This window comes from Monodelphis domestica, chromosome 1 (assembly GCF_027887165.1).
Source record: "Monodelphis domestica isolate mMonDom1 chromosome 1, mMonDom1.pri, whole genome shotgun sequence".
In the NCBI taxonomy this organism is placed as follows: domain Eukaryota; kingdom Metazoa; phylum Chordata; class Mammalia; order Didelphimorphia; family Didelphidae; genus Monodelphis; species Monodelphis domestica.
In genome coordinates, this window is record NC_077227.1 from 64,634,606 (window position 1) to 64,651,133 (window position 16,528).

The following is a 16,528-nucleotide window of genomic DNA, read 5'->3' on the forward strand; positions in this document are numbered from 1 at the left end:
ACTGCTGTTGCACTCTCTAGTCAACTTTTCATGTATATGACTAAAGAAAATGGAAGACATCATCCTATCTCTTTCTTTAAGCAGCCTGTACCCTGATGTTCATTGCAGCAGGGATTAAAAAGTTTACCCTCAAAGTTCTCCCCTGAGGCAAGGTAACTAAGCTCCTGTTGCTGAGGCATAAAATCAGATCCAAAGTGTATATTGAATAGTATAATAGGCAGAACTCTGGGCCAGGTATTACGCATAATAAAAAGAAATCTAAGACTTAATCTCTGCTCTCAAAAAGCTTTCAATCTGGTTGGTGAAATAAGTATGTATCTATTACACATATATTTTATAAGCCTACATATACATGCAAAATGCCTAAAATGCAAGGCAGCACATGTATAAGAATCATTTTATTGAAAAAAAATTTGAACGGCATAGCAAGGCAAAAGAGGCAAAGATTACACTGGTCTGGACTGCTCAGGTCTGAAGAGCCTTCATCAAGAAATGGAGACTTAAACTCTGAAGAATAGGTAAGAATTGAATAGACAGACAGAGAAGGGAAGGCTTTTCAGCCAGAGAAAAGAGTTTGAACAAAGGCATTTTCAAGAGATGGAGTGATCGAGAAGATGGTCTATGAGGAGGAATGAATCATCATATTTGGAAGGTGGATTGGGATTCATTTCCTAACAACTTGATTGCCCAACTAAATCATTTGGACTTTACCTAATGGGAAGATCCAACAATGAGGGATCTAATCCTAATCCTCTCCTGCCCTAACTCCCTGCTGTTCATCCTGGAAGTCACTCAATGCAACCACACTACATAGAGGCAGATTGATTTCTGTCCCTATCTCCATGAAGCCTGTCCCCTTCCTCCGGGACCACTAAAAATTTTTGATTGCATAAATGAAATCATGAAAGTCATACTGGAGGGAATTTAATATAATGACTATGTGTAGAATGGATTAAAGGGAATAAGAGGATCATAGACTTAAAATTAGAAATGACCTTCTAGGCCATTGGGTGTCCAACTTTCTTATTTTACAGACTATGAAACTGAGACATAGAGGGTTTAAGTGGTTATTCCACGGTCATATAGCTAGTAAATGGCTGAGGCTGGATTAAATCTCAGGTCTTTCTCATTATACTACTTAGTTGCCTGGAAGATGAGATTGACTGTCAGAAGCCTAATTTGGAAAGTGATATAAGAGCAAATTGGCGAGGGCTGAGATCTGAATAATGGCTGTGGCAATGTAAAAAAAGGGGTGAATATGAGACTCATTGCAAAGAGTAAATTGCTAACATTTAGTCTTAAGTGAATATCAAGACAAAGTAGAGAATTATGTCCAAGATCACTCCAAAATTTTGAACATGACTAAAAAAATTACAAAGATTATAATTCTAAAAGAGGAAAGAGAACCAAGGAAGGGGTGAGAAAGAATAGTCAGAGATAAGGAAAGGATAGAGTGGTGTCCTCGAGGACAAAAAAAAAAGTTCTAAGAAAGAAGTGGTCAATAGTATGTACTACAGAGAAGTAACAGAGAAAGAAGATGAAGAAAAGAAATTGTGATTAGTGATTAGGAAGTCTCTGGTGCCAACATCTAGGAAGCTGTGATAATACCTCAGTCATCCTAGATGCTCTTAGACCTATACAGATATTAACCTATGTTACAGTTGGGATTCCTTCCCACTACCACATTCTTAATTACTTTCTACCTCCTCTCATCTCTTTTGGGGATGTCCAGTACCACTGTAATAGCAGGGAGTCATTCCTACCTTCTACCATGAAGATCCAACATTGAGGGATCTAATCCTAATCCTCTCCTGCCCTAACTCCCTTCATCCTGGAAGTCACTCAATGCAACCACACTACAGAGAGGAAGATTGATCTCTGTCCCTACCTCCATGAAGCCTGTCCCCTTCCTCAGCTGTAAAATGGGGATCCTACCTTTCTCTTAAGAGTCATCCTCCTCTGACTCCACAGCTTCCTCCTCCAAATTATTGTCTAGCTTGGCAACAAGGTGTAGGGAAGATAGATCTCTAGACTTTGGAACAAGCAGATTCGAATTTAAATCTTTACTCAGAAACTTATTAGCTATGTGATCCTGAGTATGTCACTTAATGCCCCTCAAGCTTCATCTGTAAAATGAGGATAATAATAGCATCTACCTTTCAGGGTTGTTTTGAGAATCAAGTAAAAAAGCATACTTAAGTACTTTGAAAATTCTATGTAATTAATACAAAAATGTTAGCTGTTATTAGAATTAATATGAGTGAAACCAACATGGATGAAGATTCTCTGGAAAGTATCTCACTATTCTATAGCTGTTTCTCCCCATTCTCATCCTCTCTAGGGTGGCCTGGTATAATTGTACCATAAAGGCTCTGACATCTCATTCACACACACACACACACACACACACACACACACACACACACACACACACACACACCTCCATCTTATTTTAAGAGTGCTCAGAAGACTGCCTTAATCTTCTGGGGCCAGCTTTCCATTATTAATACATTGAAATTAGTCATGTTTGGAGATGATTGTTAATTTCATAATGAAATGACATTAAAAATTAATCTTTGTGTCTCTGAGTGCACCATTTTGATCCTATCAAAATTTATGAAGAGTTTCACATTGTTAAGATTTTTATTCTGTGTCCCTCTATAAAGAATCAAAGGGAAACTTACTTGAGTTTTAGAGTCAGGTCTTAGCCAAGGGAGAACTCCTGTGCGTCTCAGATCTGCCATCCGGGCATTGAGTTTATGAGCAAGTATAATGGTGAGAGGCATACATTCTTCTGTCTCGTCTGTGGCATAGCCAAACATCAAGCCCTACAAGAAGGAAATAAAGGGAGAGGAGAATGAACATTTGAGATTAGTGTCCCAAATATATTTGCTATACCCTGGATCGATTGCTTCTTAAATTTCTATGATTATTTGCTTCAGCTGCTATCTCTTCTCATGTCCCTTAACTAGTCTTGCCAAATGGTCTCATTCTCAAGGTGACAAAAAAAGGCATATTCTTAGGCGGCATTAGGTTCATTTAAGTGTAAATCATGGTTAATAGCTGGATGAAAAAGAAATAACTGATTAACGGACATAGTGCTTATTAAAAGAAGGAGGTTCTCATTTCAAAAACATAAGAATTCATTCACTTTCAAACCAACCAAATTTAAGTTTAGTCATTTATATCTACAAACACATATCCTCCAAGTGCAGATGAAAGTAAAAAACAAAAATACATGCCATAACATTTGAACTCCTGGAACTTTGAATTTAACTCTCTAAGCCAACTTTTTTATCTGAAATTCCATTAGACTTAAGAAATGTTAGTTTTGTTTTATAATAAAATTACAAAAGGATTTTTTTATTTTAGATATTAACAAACATTATCCATGAGAGGGATGAGAAATTGATCAACGTGAAACACAGTAAATGGATTTGGGTTAGTTAGGAACCTAAGAAACAAGATCCTGAGGAAGAAACTCAAACCTAGATGGTGTGCCATTTATCCAGTCCTAACAGGAACAGAAATAATAACTAATTTAGAATCTAAATTCAGTTAGAGACTCACAGCCTATTATGCACCCTCTAGTTTACACTTAAAAGCTATTCAATTGCATTCCATTTCAATTTAAACTTTATGAGTCAGACTCACTACCAGTTGGAAAGCATTTTTATCTACCGTTTTTTTGCTGTGAGATTATGTCCCCTTCCTTCTTATTTATGCTTTCAGAACTAAATATGTAATATTCCAAATCTTAGTCTGAAAGAAAAACATGCACGAACTAATATTTTCTTCTTGATTATCTAATTTTAAAATAGCTCTTCATACTTCTCTGTTCTCTTTTCCATCTATCTTTCCTCCAAGAAAAAAAAAAGCTATTTATTCTCATTGTCTCCACTTTCTCATCTCCTTATCACCTTGTAACCCTCTGTAATCTGGTTTCTGATCCCACTATTCCTTAGAAACTGCTCTGAAAAGTCACCAAAAATCCCCTATTTATGTGATTTAGGTTCCTTTTCTTAGTGCTCATCCTTCTTGCTTTCTCTGCAATGTCTGATGCTGCTGATCATATCCCTTAAAAAGTCTTTCCTTTTCAGATTTTTCTGGCATTGCTTTCTCCTGATTCTCCTCTCACCAGACTCACTATTCCAGATCAGCCTTCCAGTGAAGTCACAGTTACAGATATAGAACACGGTGTTCTAAGCTTTGTATTGGGCATTAATTATCAGAACCCACCCAATTTAGTTTTCCTAATGATAAGTCTGAAGATTTATCATAGAAACTATGTCAAACACATGAGTTTCAGATTTGATTTAATTTATGATTCTGAATTGGTTACTTCTGGAATGAAATCTCTTCTGAGTTAAACAACTTGTTCATTGTTTTGCAATTCCACCAAAGATTGATGGCCAGATGGTGAAACTCCCTTTGCTGATGCAGGTTGGAACCTTTTCTTCAACTTACAGTCTTACAGAGTTGTTTGTAGTTCTGAGAAATTAAGTGACTTCCCCAGGGTTACAATAGGCAGCATCAGCCAGGGTGGGACTATGAATGTTGATCTTCCTGAAAGTCAAGCTTTCCTTTCACCAGACTATGCAAATTATCATATTAATAAAAACTTACACTTATGTAGTGATTTAAGGTTTGCAAAGCACTTTATATACATTGTCTCACTTGACCCTCACAACAACCTATAAGGGATGTGTTATTATTATCCCCATTTTATAGAGAGGGAAATTGAGTCTCAGAGAGGCTATGACTTTTCCCCTGTTCATCCAACTAGTAAATATCTATGACATAATTCAAATCTAGGTCTCTACTTACTCCAACATGCATCCTATTACACCACACTGCCTTCTCTATAGAGAGATCATATATGTCCTGTGAGTTTATGAGTTTCTCATGCTCTATAATAAGAAGTTGGCAAACTTTTTTAAAAAACACCCTTGTCTTAGAATCAACACTGTGAATTGGTTCCAAGGTAGAGAAACAATAAGGACTAGGCAATAAGGGTTAAGTGACTTGCTCAGGTTAATATAGCCAGGAAATATCTGAGGTCAGATTTGAACGCAAAACTTCCTGGCTCTAAATCCACTAAGATACCTAGGTTCTTCTTTGGTAAACATTAAAAAAAAAAACTATCTTGAGGGGAAAGGATATGCAATACATTTTTAGCTTAATTGGCACTATTAACATTTTCTTCAGCACTTTCTCAAGTCCAGTCAATAAGAAAATAAATCAAGTCCTTATTTGTAGCATTTGCCTATTTCCAAGGTATAAATGTTCACATTGAAAATTTAACAATTGATTCTCAGGAGTACTTAGGTATTGGCTTCAGCACACTCTTGTATCTCAGTCTTGTGTTTTATGTATGATCATAAGACATAGGGGACAGCTGGGTAGCTCAGTGGATTGACAGCCAGACCTAGAGATGGGAGGTCCTAGGTTCAAATCTGGACTCAGACATATCCCAGCTGTGTGACCCTGGGCAAGTCACTTAACCCCCATTGCCTAGCCCTTACTGCCCTTCTGCCTTGGAACCAATACCCAGTATTGATTCCAAGACAGAAGATAAGAGTTTTTAAGTAAAAATAAAATAAAAATAATATACAAAGCATGGGACATTGGTGGTTATACTTGCCTTTTATTATTTATTAAGCTTATTTTATATTATTTACCATCACTCTCTCAATTTGGAACTCAAAGTTTTAGAAAACCTTAGTTTTCAAACAAAAACAAAAAATTGTTTTTACCTGTAATTGGGAAAAAATATAATATTGAAAGATGACCAAAAAAAAGTTACTCACTAACAGTTGTCTTTCCATTAGACCATATTCACATTGTCACCCAACCAACCACAAATGCCATATGATAAATCAATTCTTCTTTGAGAGACAACAAAGAGAACTGAAAAGACATAGTAATATTATTTTATACAAAGACTGAAGGTTCTTCCTAAGTCCTTAGGCAGCTTGGAAATCAATGGGAGAACTTTATTTGAGTAGATAGGGGTGGAGGGATAAGGGTCAGGAAATGTTGTTGATCTTGTAACATATTGGCCTTGCCCCACAACTTGTAACTGGATAGAAATAAGAACATAGAAAAAGCAAACATCATTTGATGCCAATAGATAAGAAATCCAAATCATTAAGATATTCTGCAAATGGCGATCGTTTCTTCCCTGGAATGGACACAGAGAGTAATTGACTAACTAGATGTGAATTCTGGCTTTGCTGAGGTGAATGATGTTTAGTTACCTGATCCCCAGCACCAACATCTTCTTCATTTCTGTCTAAATGGACACACTGGGCAATATCTGGAGACTGTTGTTCCAGTGCTACCAGCACATTGCAGGTCTTGAAGTCAAAGCCTACAAGGGAAGAAAAGCAAATATAAGCTGATACACAATTCCCAAGTGAGCTGGACAGAGTCCTTCTTCCCAGGTGAACACATGGTTTTGTTCAATTCCCAACACTGGCCTGGGTTCCTTTTTGTTTTTAATTTTTTTTTTATTTTCAGGGGAGCTAGGGGGCTTAGTGGATAAAGAGCGAAGCCTAGAAATGGGAGGTCCTAGGTTCAAATCTGGCTTCAGACACTTCCTACTGTTTGATCCTAGGCAAGTCACTTAACTCCCATTGCCTAACCCATCCTGCTCTTCTGCCTTAGAACCAAAATATAGTATTGATTCTAAGATGGAATGGTTTTTTATTATATTTTCCTCCCTTATACCTCAGGGAAATATCCTGTCTCTGCTTCATTTATTTAAGATAAAGTTAGGCACAATCTAAAATTAATCAAAACTAAGAAACTTATAACCAACCAGAGATAATAATAGCGTCTATCTCCCAGCCTTATGATACAGATAAAATGAAATCATATTTGTAAAGAGCTCTGCTAGCTAGTCAGTCAACAAATAATTTTTAAGCACCTACTGTGTGCCGGATACTGTGCTAAGCACTGGAGGGATGCCAAAAATGGGCAAAAGACAGGCTCTGCCCTTAAGGAGCTTAAATTTAACATCTAGGTATAATTAAGATATATATGAGAAAATTGATGATAATCAACAGAGGGAAGGTTTTAGAACTGTTGTTTTGCTGCTGCTGTTGTTGCTATTACCACCTACTTGCCTATTAAGAAAAGAGGAAGAAGAGTCAAAGTCACAGGAGAGAAAATATAATATAATCTTTCCAGTTTTTCTAGGCAAAGGAACCCAAAAGAAGAGCACTGATGGGTCCTGAGAGAAGACAGACCTAGATTCCCAGCTCAACCAGAGACCATCTTCTGTATAGCCTTGAGACAATCCCACCACTTATGGGAGTCTCAGCGTCTTTACTTATAAAGTAAGGAGGGACTGGAGTAGTAAATGAAATTATCTCAATGGTAAATTTGTAGCTATTTGATCACAAAATGACACAAAACTCCCAGAGAAATCTCACTTATCCCATGAAATATTTCCATCTGTCATGGCTAGAATTCTATACAGTCAACCCAAAATGCCATTTCAGAGCCAGGTTTATTCCTCTTTGGCTATTATTATATTCTAAACATTTATAACTAGTCTAATACAAGCAACTCCATAAAAAGCATAGGCTGAGGGTGGCCTCAAGAGGCCAAAAATAAGAATAAATTAAGATTAAAGCCAAAAGACGCTCCTTCCCCTGGTGGCTGGGCTGAAAATACCTGCTCGGCTCCTCAGGGTGAATCCTTCTAGCCAGAACCTCTTCAGACACACAGTATCAACCATGGATTTTGTATATGGACAGAAAAGATGGTAGACAAACAATCAGACTGTGGTGAACAGAGCCTTTTGCTACAGAGACCTACATGGGAGGAGACTGGCAAGAGACTGGTGTATTCTTCACAAATTCACTCATCAATGGTGCTGCTTCACGGAAGAACTAAGAGCAAAGCAGGAACTCTGAGGGGTTCTATATGACTCTGTCCCAGAGAACAGATAATGAGATCTAATTCTACCTTCCTGCTATTCATTAACAGTGATACCGTGAAAGTGGAATTTGCTAGAGAGAGTCGGAAAAGCTAGGTTCAAATGACCCCTCCGACATTGACCTTGGAGAGTGTTACCTTGGAGAAGTCACTTGCCTCTCTGGAACTCAATTTCCTTATTTGTAAAGTGAAGGGGTCAGGCTAAATAACCTTCTAGCTCCCTTCTAACTCAGATCTACGATCCTCTCAGCAGAAAGAGTCACCAAAAACACCAGGCAGGTTATTTTGCCTAACTGTTGTCCTTTGTTACCAAAAAGGGTTCAGTTCCTGAGGAAGGGTCAGATTTCCAGAAACAATTGTGATTATAACAACAAAAAGCATCAACTATACCTTTTTTTTTTTTACCTTTTCAAGATATAGGCCTGTAGGACAGAAATAGAAGGAGCTGCAAAGCATGAAAGGAAAGGACAGTGGCCAAATAAAGTAATAAACATACTGCAGAGCTACAGAATATGGCTTTCTGCCTGACTGTGACTGCCAGAGATTTCCAGAAATATCTACAATGCCAGATGACGATCAAATAGAAACTCTAGCACCTGTGTGCAGCAGTACACAACACACAGAGCCACATAGCTGCCCAGGTGCCACAGGATTGGAGCAAGCATTTATTAAATGGCCAATATATGTCTGGCTTACAAATATTATTAACTATAATGAATATTATAAATAAATATGAATGATCTCATTTGTTCCTCACAACAACCCCGGGAGGCAGGTCCTGTTATTACCCTCACTTTATAGTTTAAGAAACTGAGGCAGACAGAAGTTAAGGGACTTGGCCAGAGTCACAGAATTAGAAAGAGTGTAAAGCTGACTTCCTGGCTCCATGCCCAGTGGTCTGTGCTACTTAGCTGTCATGGACAACAGTCTATGAGCCATCTGCTACAGTAAGATGGGCTCAGGAGGAAATACAATGAACTTTGGAGCTATTCTCTCACTCTCCTCATCCTTTACCACTTCTAGGGGAAACCCCTTCTGGGAACTATCTTTATAAAGACAAAGAGTTATTCTTGAGTCAGTTCTGGATAAGCTAAAATCAAGTGACATTCTTGGTAGAGTATGTTGAAAGTTCTGTCTAGCAAAACATGCCCACTTGGCACTTCAGGAAAGTTTTAAATAATTTTGAACAGCATGTTCCTTGAAGAGATGTCATGTAGGAATAGTCCTAAGAGCTAACATAGTTGAGAGAACTACTTTAAGCATTTCTCTTAGGCTTCCTGGACTTCAGTTTCCTCATCTATAAAATGAGGTTTGATTATATAATCTCTGAGGTCTTTTCAAGCTCTAAATCTATGCTCTAGGATAGTCTGTGATATATGAGCTCATAAATGTAGTCACAAAAAGTTGGTTCAAATTCTACCTCAGGTATTAGCTCTTGTAACTTTGGCCAAGGCACTTATTTTCTCTGTGCCTCAATTTCCTCAACTGTTCTATAATTCTATTGGTCTCCAAGCTCTCTTCTAGCTCTAAATAGATGTTCCTATGATTCTGTAATTCCCATGTTTTAACCATGCTCAATCAAGGAGATAGCTGAGTATTGGGGGGGGGGGGGTATTGTCTCATTCAAGCATACCCAGGATAAAGTTAGAAAGGTGTTCTCCTCTCCTCAACATCATTTACATAAGACTAGTCAATAGAGGAGCACTTGGGTGACTTGGTGGATTGAGAGCCATGCCAAGAGATGGAGGTCCTAGATTCAAATGTGACCTCATATACTTCCTAACTGTGTGACTCTGGGGAAGTCACTTAATTTCCATTGCTTAGTCCTTACCCCTCTTCTATCTTAGAACCAATACGATGTATTGGTTCTAAGATCAAAGGTAAGGGTTTTAAAAAAAAGAGTAACATTAAGCAGCAGTCTAAGAATTGTGAAGTATCTGATTTGCTCCCACATTCCCAGACTGCTGCTAATGACCGAAAGCTATGTTGCCTCAATGGAGATCAAAGGTGGTCCAGAGCTAATTTTACATCTTCAAGCATTCCTATAATCTCTGTAGCATACCAGGCATGTTGGCATCTGGGAAGTATGGTTGATGTATTAGATACTTGGTTAGATCAATGATCAATGTATAGACAGTTCAAAGGGCAGGAGAATTCCTGAGCCTAAGCCACAAACACTTGGATATCACCTGGTCAAACCACATTCCTTTGAAAAGCGCATGTCAAGTGAATCTCCACCTCCTCTGATCTTGTCATTGTCTATTCAACCAATGTTAAGGCCTATGCTATGTTATGTAAGCATTGATCACCTCTCAATCCACAATAAATGCTGGGGTAAGGGGCGCTATTCTCTCTCTTGATTCCTGCATCCTCAGAGTTCTTTCTCCTAATTTCTTTCTTATCTTTCAGTCGCCTACATGCTTTCTATCTCAGAATTCTTACTTTCACGTGTTTTCTTATTGCTCATGTTTTCCTTTAATCTCCTCTCTACTCAAAACAGAATTTGCTTCCTGTCTCCTACCTCTTTCCCACCAATATTATTGTCTGGATGAACTATAGATCAGAATCAAACTTGCTGGGGTAATAGAACCAATAAAACCACACAAAACTTTCCCCAGTGGATCAGTTACCAACTGATAGTTCAGCCCATCAATGATATTGATGTAAAGGGGTGAAATAGAAATGTAATCTGTGTGACACTATTTCTTGTTGCTGCAGTGACTGATGTATTCTGGCTTGAGACTAGAGAGAGCAATGGGGATAAAAGTACTTTGAGAGACACTGAGAGATACTGAAACAAGGGAATGCTTTGGGGTTTGCCTATTGATTTCTACTAATGACTAGTGGATCAATATCTCCTAATCTCCTCCTATCCTCTCTCCCTCCCTCCTTCACCTCTCCTCCCTGTCTCCCTCACCTCCCAGTTCTTCTTGAAGCCTTTGGCTTCTTCCCTCTCCCCTGAGTGAACTATAAAGATACTATTTTCTTTTCCTTTTCAAGTCAGGGGGTTTTGGGAAACAGGATGGGAAACTGAGGTAAGAGGGATGAGGGTGTCCCTAATCTAAAAATGAAGATTATGAGGGCTTGGGAAGTCACAACTGTGACAGAGGGACAGTCAGAGATGGAGGACAACAGTTAAATCTTTTTTCTTCTTCACAAAGTCACCCATTTCAGAAGACCCCCTCAAGGGTCCTTCGGCCTGGGACAGAAACTAAATGATATCAGTTCAGCTTCTTCCCCCTGGCCAGCTTCAACCCCAGAGCCAGAGACAAAATCAGTTCCTCATTTGATCAGAGCCCAAAAAATAAGGCAGCCCTTCAAGGGTCCTCAGCCAGCCTCAACTCCCTAGAGCCAGAGAGAATCAGATCCTCTCCCTGGCCAGCTCAACTGCCTCCTCCTCCTGGGAACATTCCTTTTCAAACCTTCTTCTTGATTGACAGGCAGGTCAAGTCCCCAGCTTGTTTTTTGCATCTTGGCTTGTCCTGAAAAACCTCTCTCTCTTCAAGTCTCTACCACAATCCCCCCTTTGATTAGAAAAAAAATGCAACTTGCATTTTTCAATGATACTTACCTTAATAATTCTATCTATGTTTTAACTCTGCTTCTGCTATATGCATAATACTCACACCCATCCATGTAAAAACACCTGTACAGCTTACCTGCAAGCACAAAGATGTACAAATACAAAAGCTTACCCCCCATGAATGAAGAGAACACATGCAATCTTACTTCTGGCACTCAAGAAGATTGATTCCATCTTACTTCCAGTAACTTTCATTCTTATTTGCACACATACGTAAAAAGTCACTTGCACACGATTGTTCGTGGTTTGTTCATGTGTTCCTGCGTTTGTGATTTTTGCTGTGGATCCTGATTTGAAGAACACAAGTCTTCAATCAAGTGACAGAAAACAGAAGAGTGAAGTGCTGACCAGAAAGGATAGAAGAGTCTCTACAAGCAACATGACTGGACATGGAAGGACTTTGGAATTTTGAAATTTTGGAACTTTTGATCATGAAGATGTTCATGTAATTCCCCTACCTAAACCATTTTCCTATGACCCATTCTTAGCTTAGCATTTAGATAGCTAGAACAGCTAAGATGAGTTTAGGATTTTGTTATTTTGGGGGGGTAAGGGTATATTTATAACAGAGCAGAGTTAAAATAGATAGATGAAATTATTATTAAGGTAAGTATAATTGAAAAATGCAAGTTGCATTTTTTCTAATAAAAGGGGGAATTGTGGTAGAGACTTGAAGAGAGAGAGGTTTTGTAGGACAAGCCAAGATGCAAGAACCAAGGCTGGGGACCTGTCTGTCAATCAAGGAGAAGGTTCTAAATGGAATGTTCCAAGGAGGAGAGGCAGTTGAGGCTGGCTGAAGGACCCATGTGGGGTAGCTGAACTTTGGCTATCTAACAAAAGGAAGAACTGTTTTCTTTCTCTGCTCTCTCTAAGATTTGACTGACCAACAGTTGGAGGAAAAGCCAGGTCAAAAGAGAGACTTTTTTTGGTGGCTTTGTGGAGAAGAAAGAAGATTTTAACTGTCTCTCTGTCACAGTTGTTAATGGTCTGACTTCTCACACCCTCCTATCCTCATTATAGATTAGGGAAACCCTCATCCCTCTTACCTCAGTCTCCCATTCTGTTATCCCAATAAACCCCTTACCTGAGAAAAGAGAGGAAGAAGTGTTTTTCTCATAGATATCTTAGTTCATTCAGGGGGGAGGGAGAGAGGCTTCAATAAGAAACTGGGAGGGAGAGGGTTGGAGAAGGGAAGGAGTGAAGGGAGGAGGAAGTTAGGAAATAGATTGATCCATTAGCCATCAATAGAAATCAGTAGGCAAACCCCAGAGCATTCCCCTTTAGCAGTATCCCTGTGGCCGCATTCCCCTGTATCAGCATCCCTCTATCTCTGTAGCAGTATCTCTGTGGCATCATCTCTCTCTATCTCTGTTGCAAGTGTCCCTTGCTAGCAGCTCTCTCTAGTCTCAAGCCAGAGTACATCAGTCATTGTGGCAGGAGTGATAGTGTCACACATATCATCTTTCTATTTCAGGGGGAAAGAGAAAAAAATCATCAGATTCGATTTTGGGGACACTGTGCACACCTACAAGGTGTTTTATCATGGGCAGGGTTTTTTTAAATCTATGTCCCCAGCAACTCAAGTTACACACTCTCAAATCCATGACTTCTCAACTCTAGACCTAGCACAATGTCCATTATACAATTTGCCTCCTGTACTTAAAGATATTTCTGTAGGGGGCCCCCAAATTCAAATTACTGTAAAGTTATGTCAGTACAGGGAAGCCTGGTAATAGAATATAATTATTTTCTAAAACAGTGCAGTGATTTTTTTCCCTGAAAGCAGATGAGCCAGACAATTGACTTTGCCAGAGTGGAAAACTCCTACACTTGATTCTTTTTGTATCTTCTACAGTCTAGCTACACTGGCCTGCTTTCTAGTCCTTGAACTGAACACTACATCTCCTATCTCTTGGTAAGACTGGCCTCCATGCCTGAAAATGTTCCATCTCATCTCCATCTCTTAGTTTCCTTGGCTTTCTTTAAGATTGAATTCTAATCCTCCTACAAAAGGTCTTTCTCAGTACCACATCTCCTAGTACCTTCCTCTAAGATTCTCCCTCCCTCCCTTCCTCTCTCTCTCTCTCTCTCTCTCTCTCTCTCTCTCTCTCTCTCTCTCTCTCTCTCTCTCTCTCTCTCTCTCTCTGTCCACACACTCATATATTCATAGTATACACCAGAGATAGAGATATAGCTCATATTAATTTTGTATACCTAGTTCTTTACATGCTTTCTTCTCCCTGTCCATCCTAAAAGGCAGAGGCTAAATGCCATCAGGTCTTTGATGCTTATCCCACCAGATGGTTTTAAGATCTCTTGCCAATTAAGTCTCGTGACCTATACATACCTTTATAACATCTCTCAAATAGGCCCCCTTCTCTCTTCTAATGTTGAATGACCCTGGTACAGGTCCTCATCTCCTCATACCAGGACTATTACAATAGACTGCTGGTGGGCCTCCATGCCTCAAATCTCTCTCCACTCCACTCCATTCTTCACTCAGCTGTCAAACTGATTTTTCTAAAGTACAAAATTGATTCTGTCACCACTCCACTCCACACTCATTCAAACAACCCCACTGACTCCCTATTAGGATCCCTAATACAATCAAATATAAAATACTGATTACTTATTTATTTTAAACCCTTACCTTCTGTCTTGGAATCAATACTGTGTATTGGTTCCAAGGCAGAAGAGTGGTAAGGTCTAGGCAATGGGGGTCAAGTGACTTGCCCAGGGTCACACAGCTGGGAAGTGTCTGAGGCCAGATTTGAACTTCCTCCTATTTATTTCTAAAACCCTTCAAAACCAAGTCTTGCCCTATCTTTCCAGGTTTCTTATGCCATGTTACAAGCTGGGATCCAGTGACTCTGGCCTCTACTGTTATTCAATACTTACTGTTATCCAATATTAATCCTCTATTGTGACACTCCATTTCTTATCGTATTCTGCCCCCATACTATTGGTATTTGTGGGTTTCATTTTTCCTGCTTCCTATCTGGCAAGACTCCTATGAGCAAGGACTAGTATCACTCACTTTTGCATACCTCCCAGCACATAACATCATGCTTTGTATACACTAAGTGCTCAATAATTATTTGTAGAACTTACTTCCCTTCTCAAGTTTTCTATGTGTAAAACTGCATGTGAATAATGTGTACCAATCATATCTTGCAAGGTTATCTTGAGTGCGTCCCTGATAATTTATGTTAAAATTTACAGATGAAACAAGGACTAATGGCTACAACATAGAATAACAATCAGCAAATTCAATGACCAGCAATCACTCTCACAGAGAAGGATGATTGTCAATATAATAGCCTGTGCCTTAAGCTAAGCCTATGTTGTTTTCCAGTTTGTTTGGGGTTTTTTTTCCATCAGACTCATCATATCCCTTTTTGGGGATTTTCTTGGCAGAGCGCTTTCCTTCTCCAGTTCTTTTTACAGATGAGGAAACAGAGACAAACAGAGTTGAGTGGCTTGCTCAGGGTCATATAACCAATAGATGTCTGAGGCAAGATTTGAATTCATTAAGATCAATCTTCCTGACTTCAGGGTCCTGTCCTTAGGCTAAACCTAATTTCCCACTAAAAATTAAGTTTGGGAGGCAGCTGCGTGACTCAATGGATTGAGAGCAAGGCCCGTAGATGGGTGGTCCTGGGTTCAAATTTAGCCTCAGACACTTCCTAGCTGGGTGACCCTGGGCAAGTCACTTAACCTCTATTGCCTAGCCCTCACCACTCCTCTGCCTTAGAACCAATACCCTGTATTGATTCCAAGATGGAAGGTAAAGGTTTAAAAAAATTGAGTTTGAGAAATTCAAACATAATTAAGGAAACTTAAATACTTTTAAAATTACCAGCCAAGATAAATTTGTTTATCCCACCCAATTTCATGGGGGGAATGGAAACATAATGGAAAAAATAAAATAAAATGAGGGCAACTAGGTGGCCCAAATGATAGAGCACTGGCCTTGGAATCAGGAAGACTAAGTTCCATGAATTCAAATCCAGCCCCTCAGACACTAACTAACTGTGTGACCCATTTGCTTCTGTTCTTAATCTGTACAATGAGCTTGAGGAGGAAATGGCAAAGCACTCAGTATCATTGCCAAGAAAATCCCAAATGGGGCCACAAAGAATCAGACACAACTGAATAACAAAAATATTTTTTAAATGACCCTTGTCCTAAAGAAATTTAAGATCTATCTGCAAACTCAAGATTGTCAAACATTTTAAACAATAACAAACAATAAAATACTCTAATTAATTCCTAAGTTTTATGGCACCCTAAATAAACTTATAAACTGTAAGTTCAGAACAGAGAAAAATCAGTGCAGATTCTGGTGGTTTAAGAAGTTTTCACCAAGGACCTGGGACTTGAGTTAGAGGCACATGACCCTAATATGGACGAAAATATGGCTTAACCACTCTGATCAAGACACTGATCCAAGATAATACCAAAAGATTCATGAGGGAAAATGCTGACCACCTTCAGAGATGAAACTTGTGAACTCTGAGGACAAATTAAAGTAGAATTTTCTTATTTTATTCTTCTTGCTTTTTATGATATGGCTGGTATAGACATTTGTTTTGCATGATTTCACTTGTATAATAGGTACCATATGGTCTTCTCAGTAGGTGTAGGAGGGGTCCGTGAGAGGAAGAGAATTGAAAAATCAAAAGTAAATTTTGATTGTAAAAATAACATGTTTCTTAAAATAAGATTATATGGGGAGGTGAAGTGGCTCAATAGATAGAGAGCCAGACCCAGAGTTGGGAGGACCTGGCCTCAGACACTTCCTAGTTATGTGACCCTGGGCAAGTCACTTATGGATGCTGATATTTTATATATAGATTATGTATCGTTATGTATATATGTATGTATATATTACATATTATTATGACATTATGTGTTTGAGGGGCTTTTGGAGAGAGAAAACTATCCCTGGGATTTCATCAATGTATAGATCAAGTGGAAAGAAACTCAATGGAGAGA

The 16,528-nt window shown here is 38.9% G+C and overlaps 1 protein-coding gene across 2 annotated transcripts in view; it reads right to left on the minus strand.

Annotated features, from left to right (window-relative positions):
• Positions 1 to 16,528, minus strand: part of MAT1A (methionine adenosyltransferase 1A) — a 71,342-nt gene that overhangs the window by 14,285 nt on the left and 40,529 nt on the right. For both annotated transcript variants that reach the window (XM_056800090.1, XM_001365213.4), the window contains exons 4-5: positions 6,261 to 6,373; positions 2,685 to 2,828 (exon numbers count right to left, since the gene is read on the minus strand). In XM_056800090.1, the coding sequence (XP_056656068.1) occupies positions 2,685 to 2,828; positions 6,261 to 6,373 (257 nt within the window). The remainder of the gene's footprint in view (positions 1 to 2,684; positions 2,829 to 6,260; positions 6,374 to 16,528) is intronic.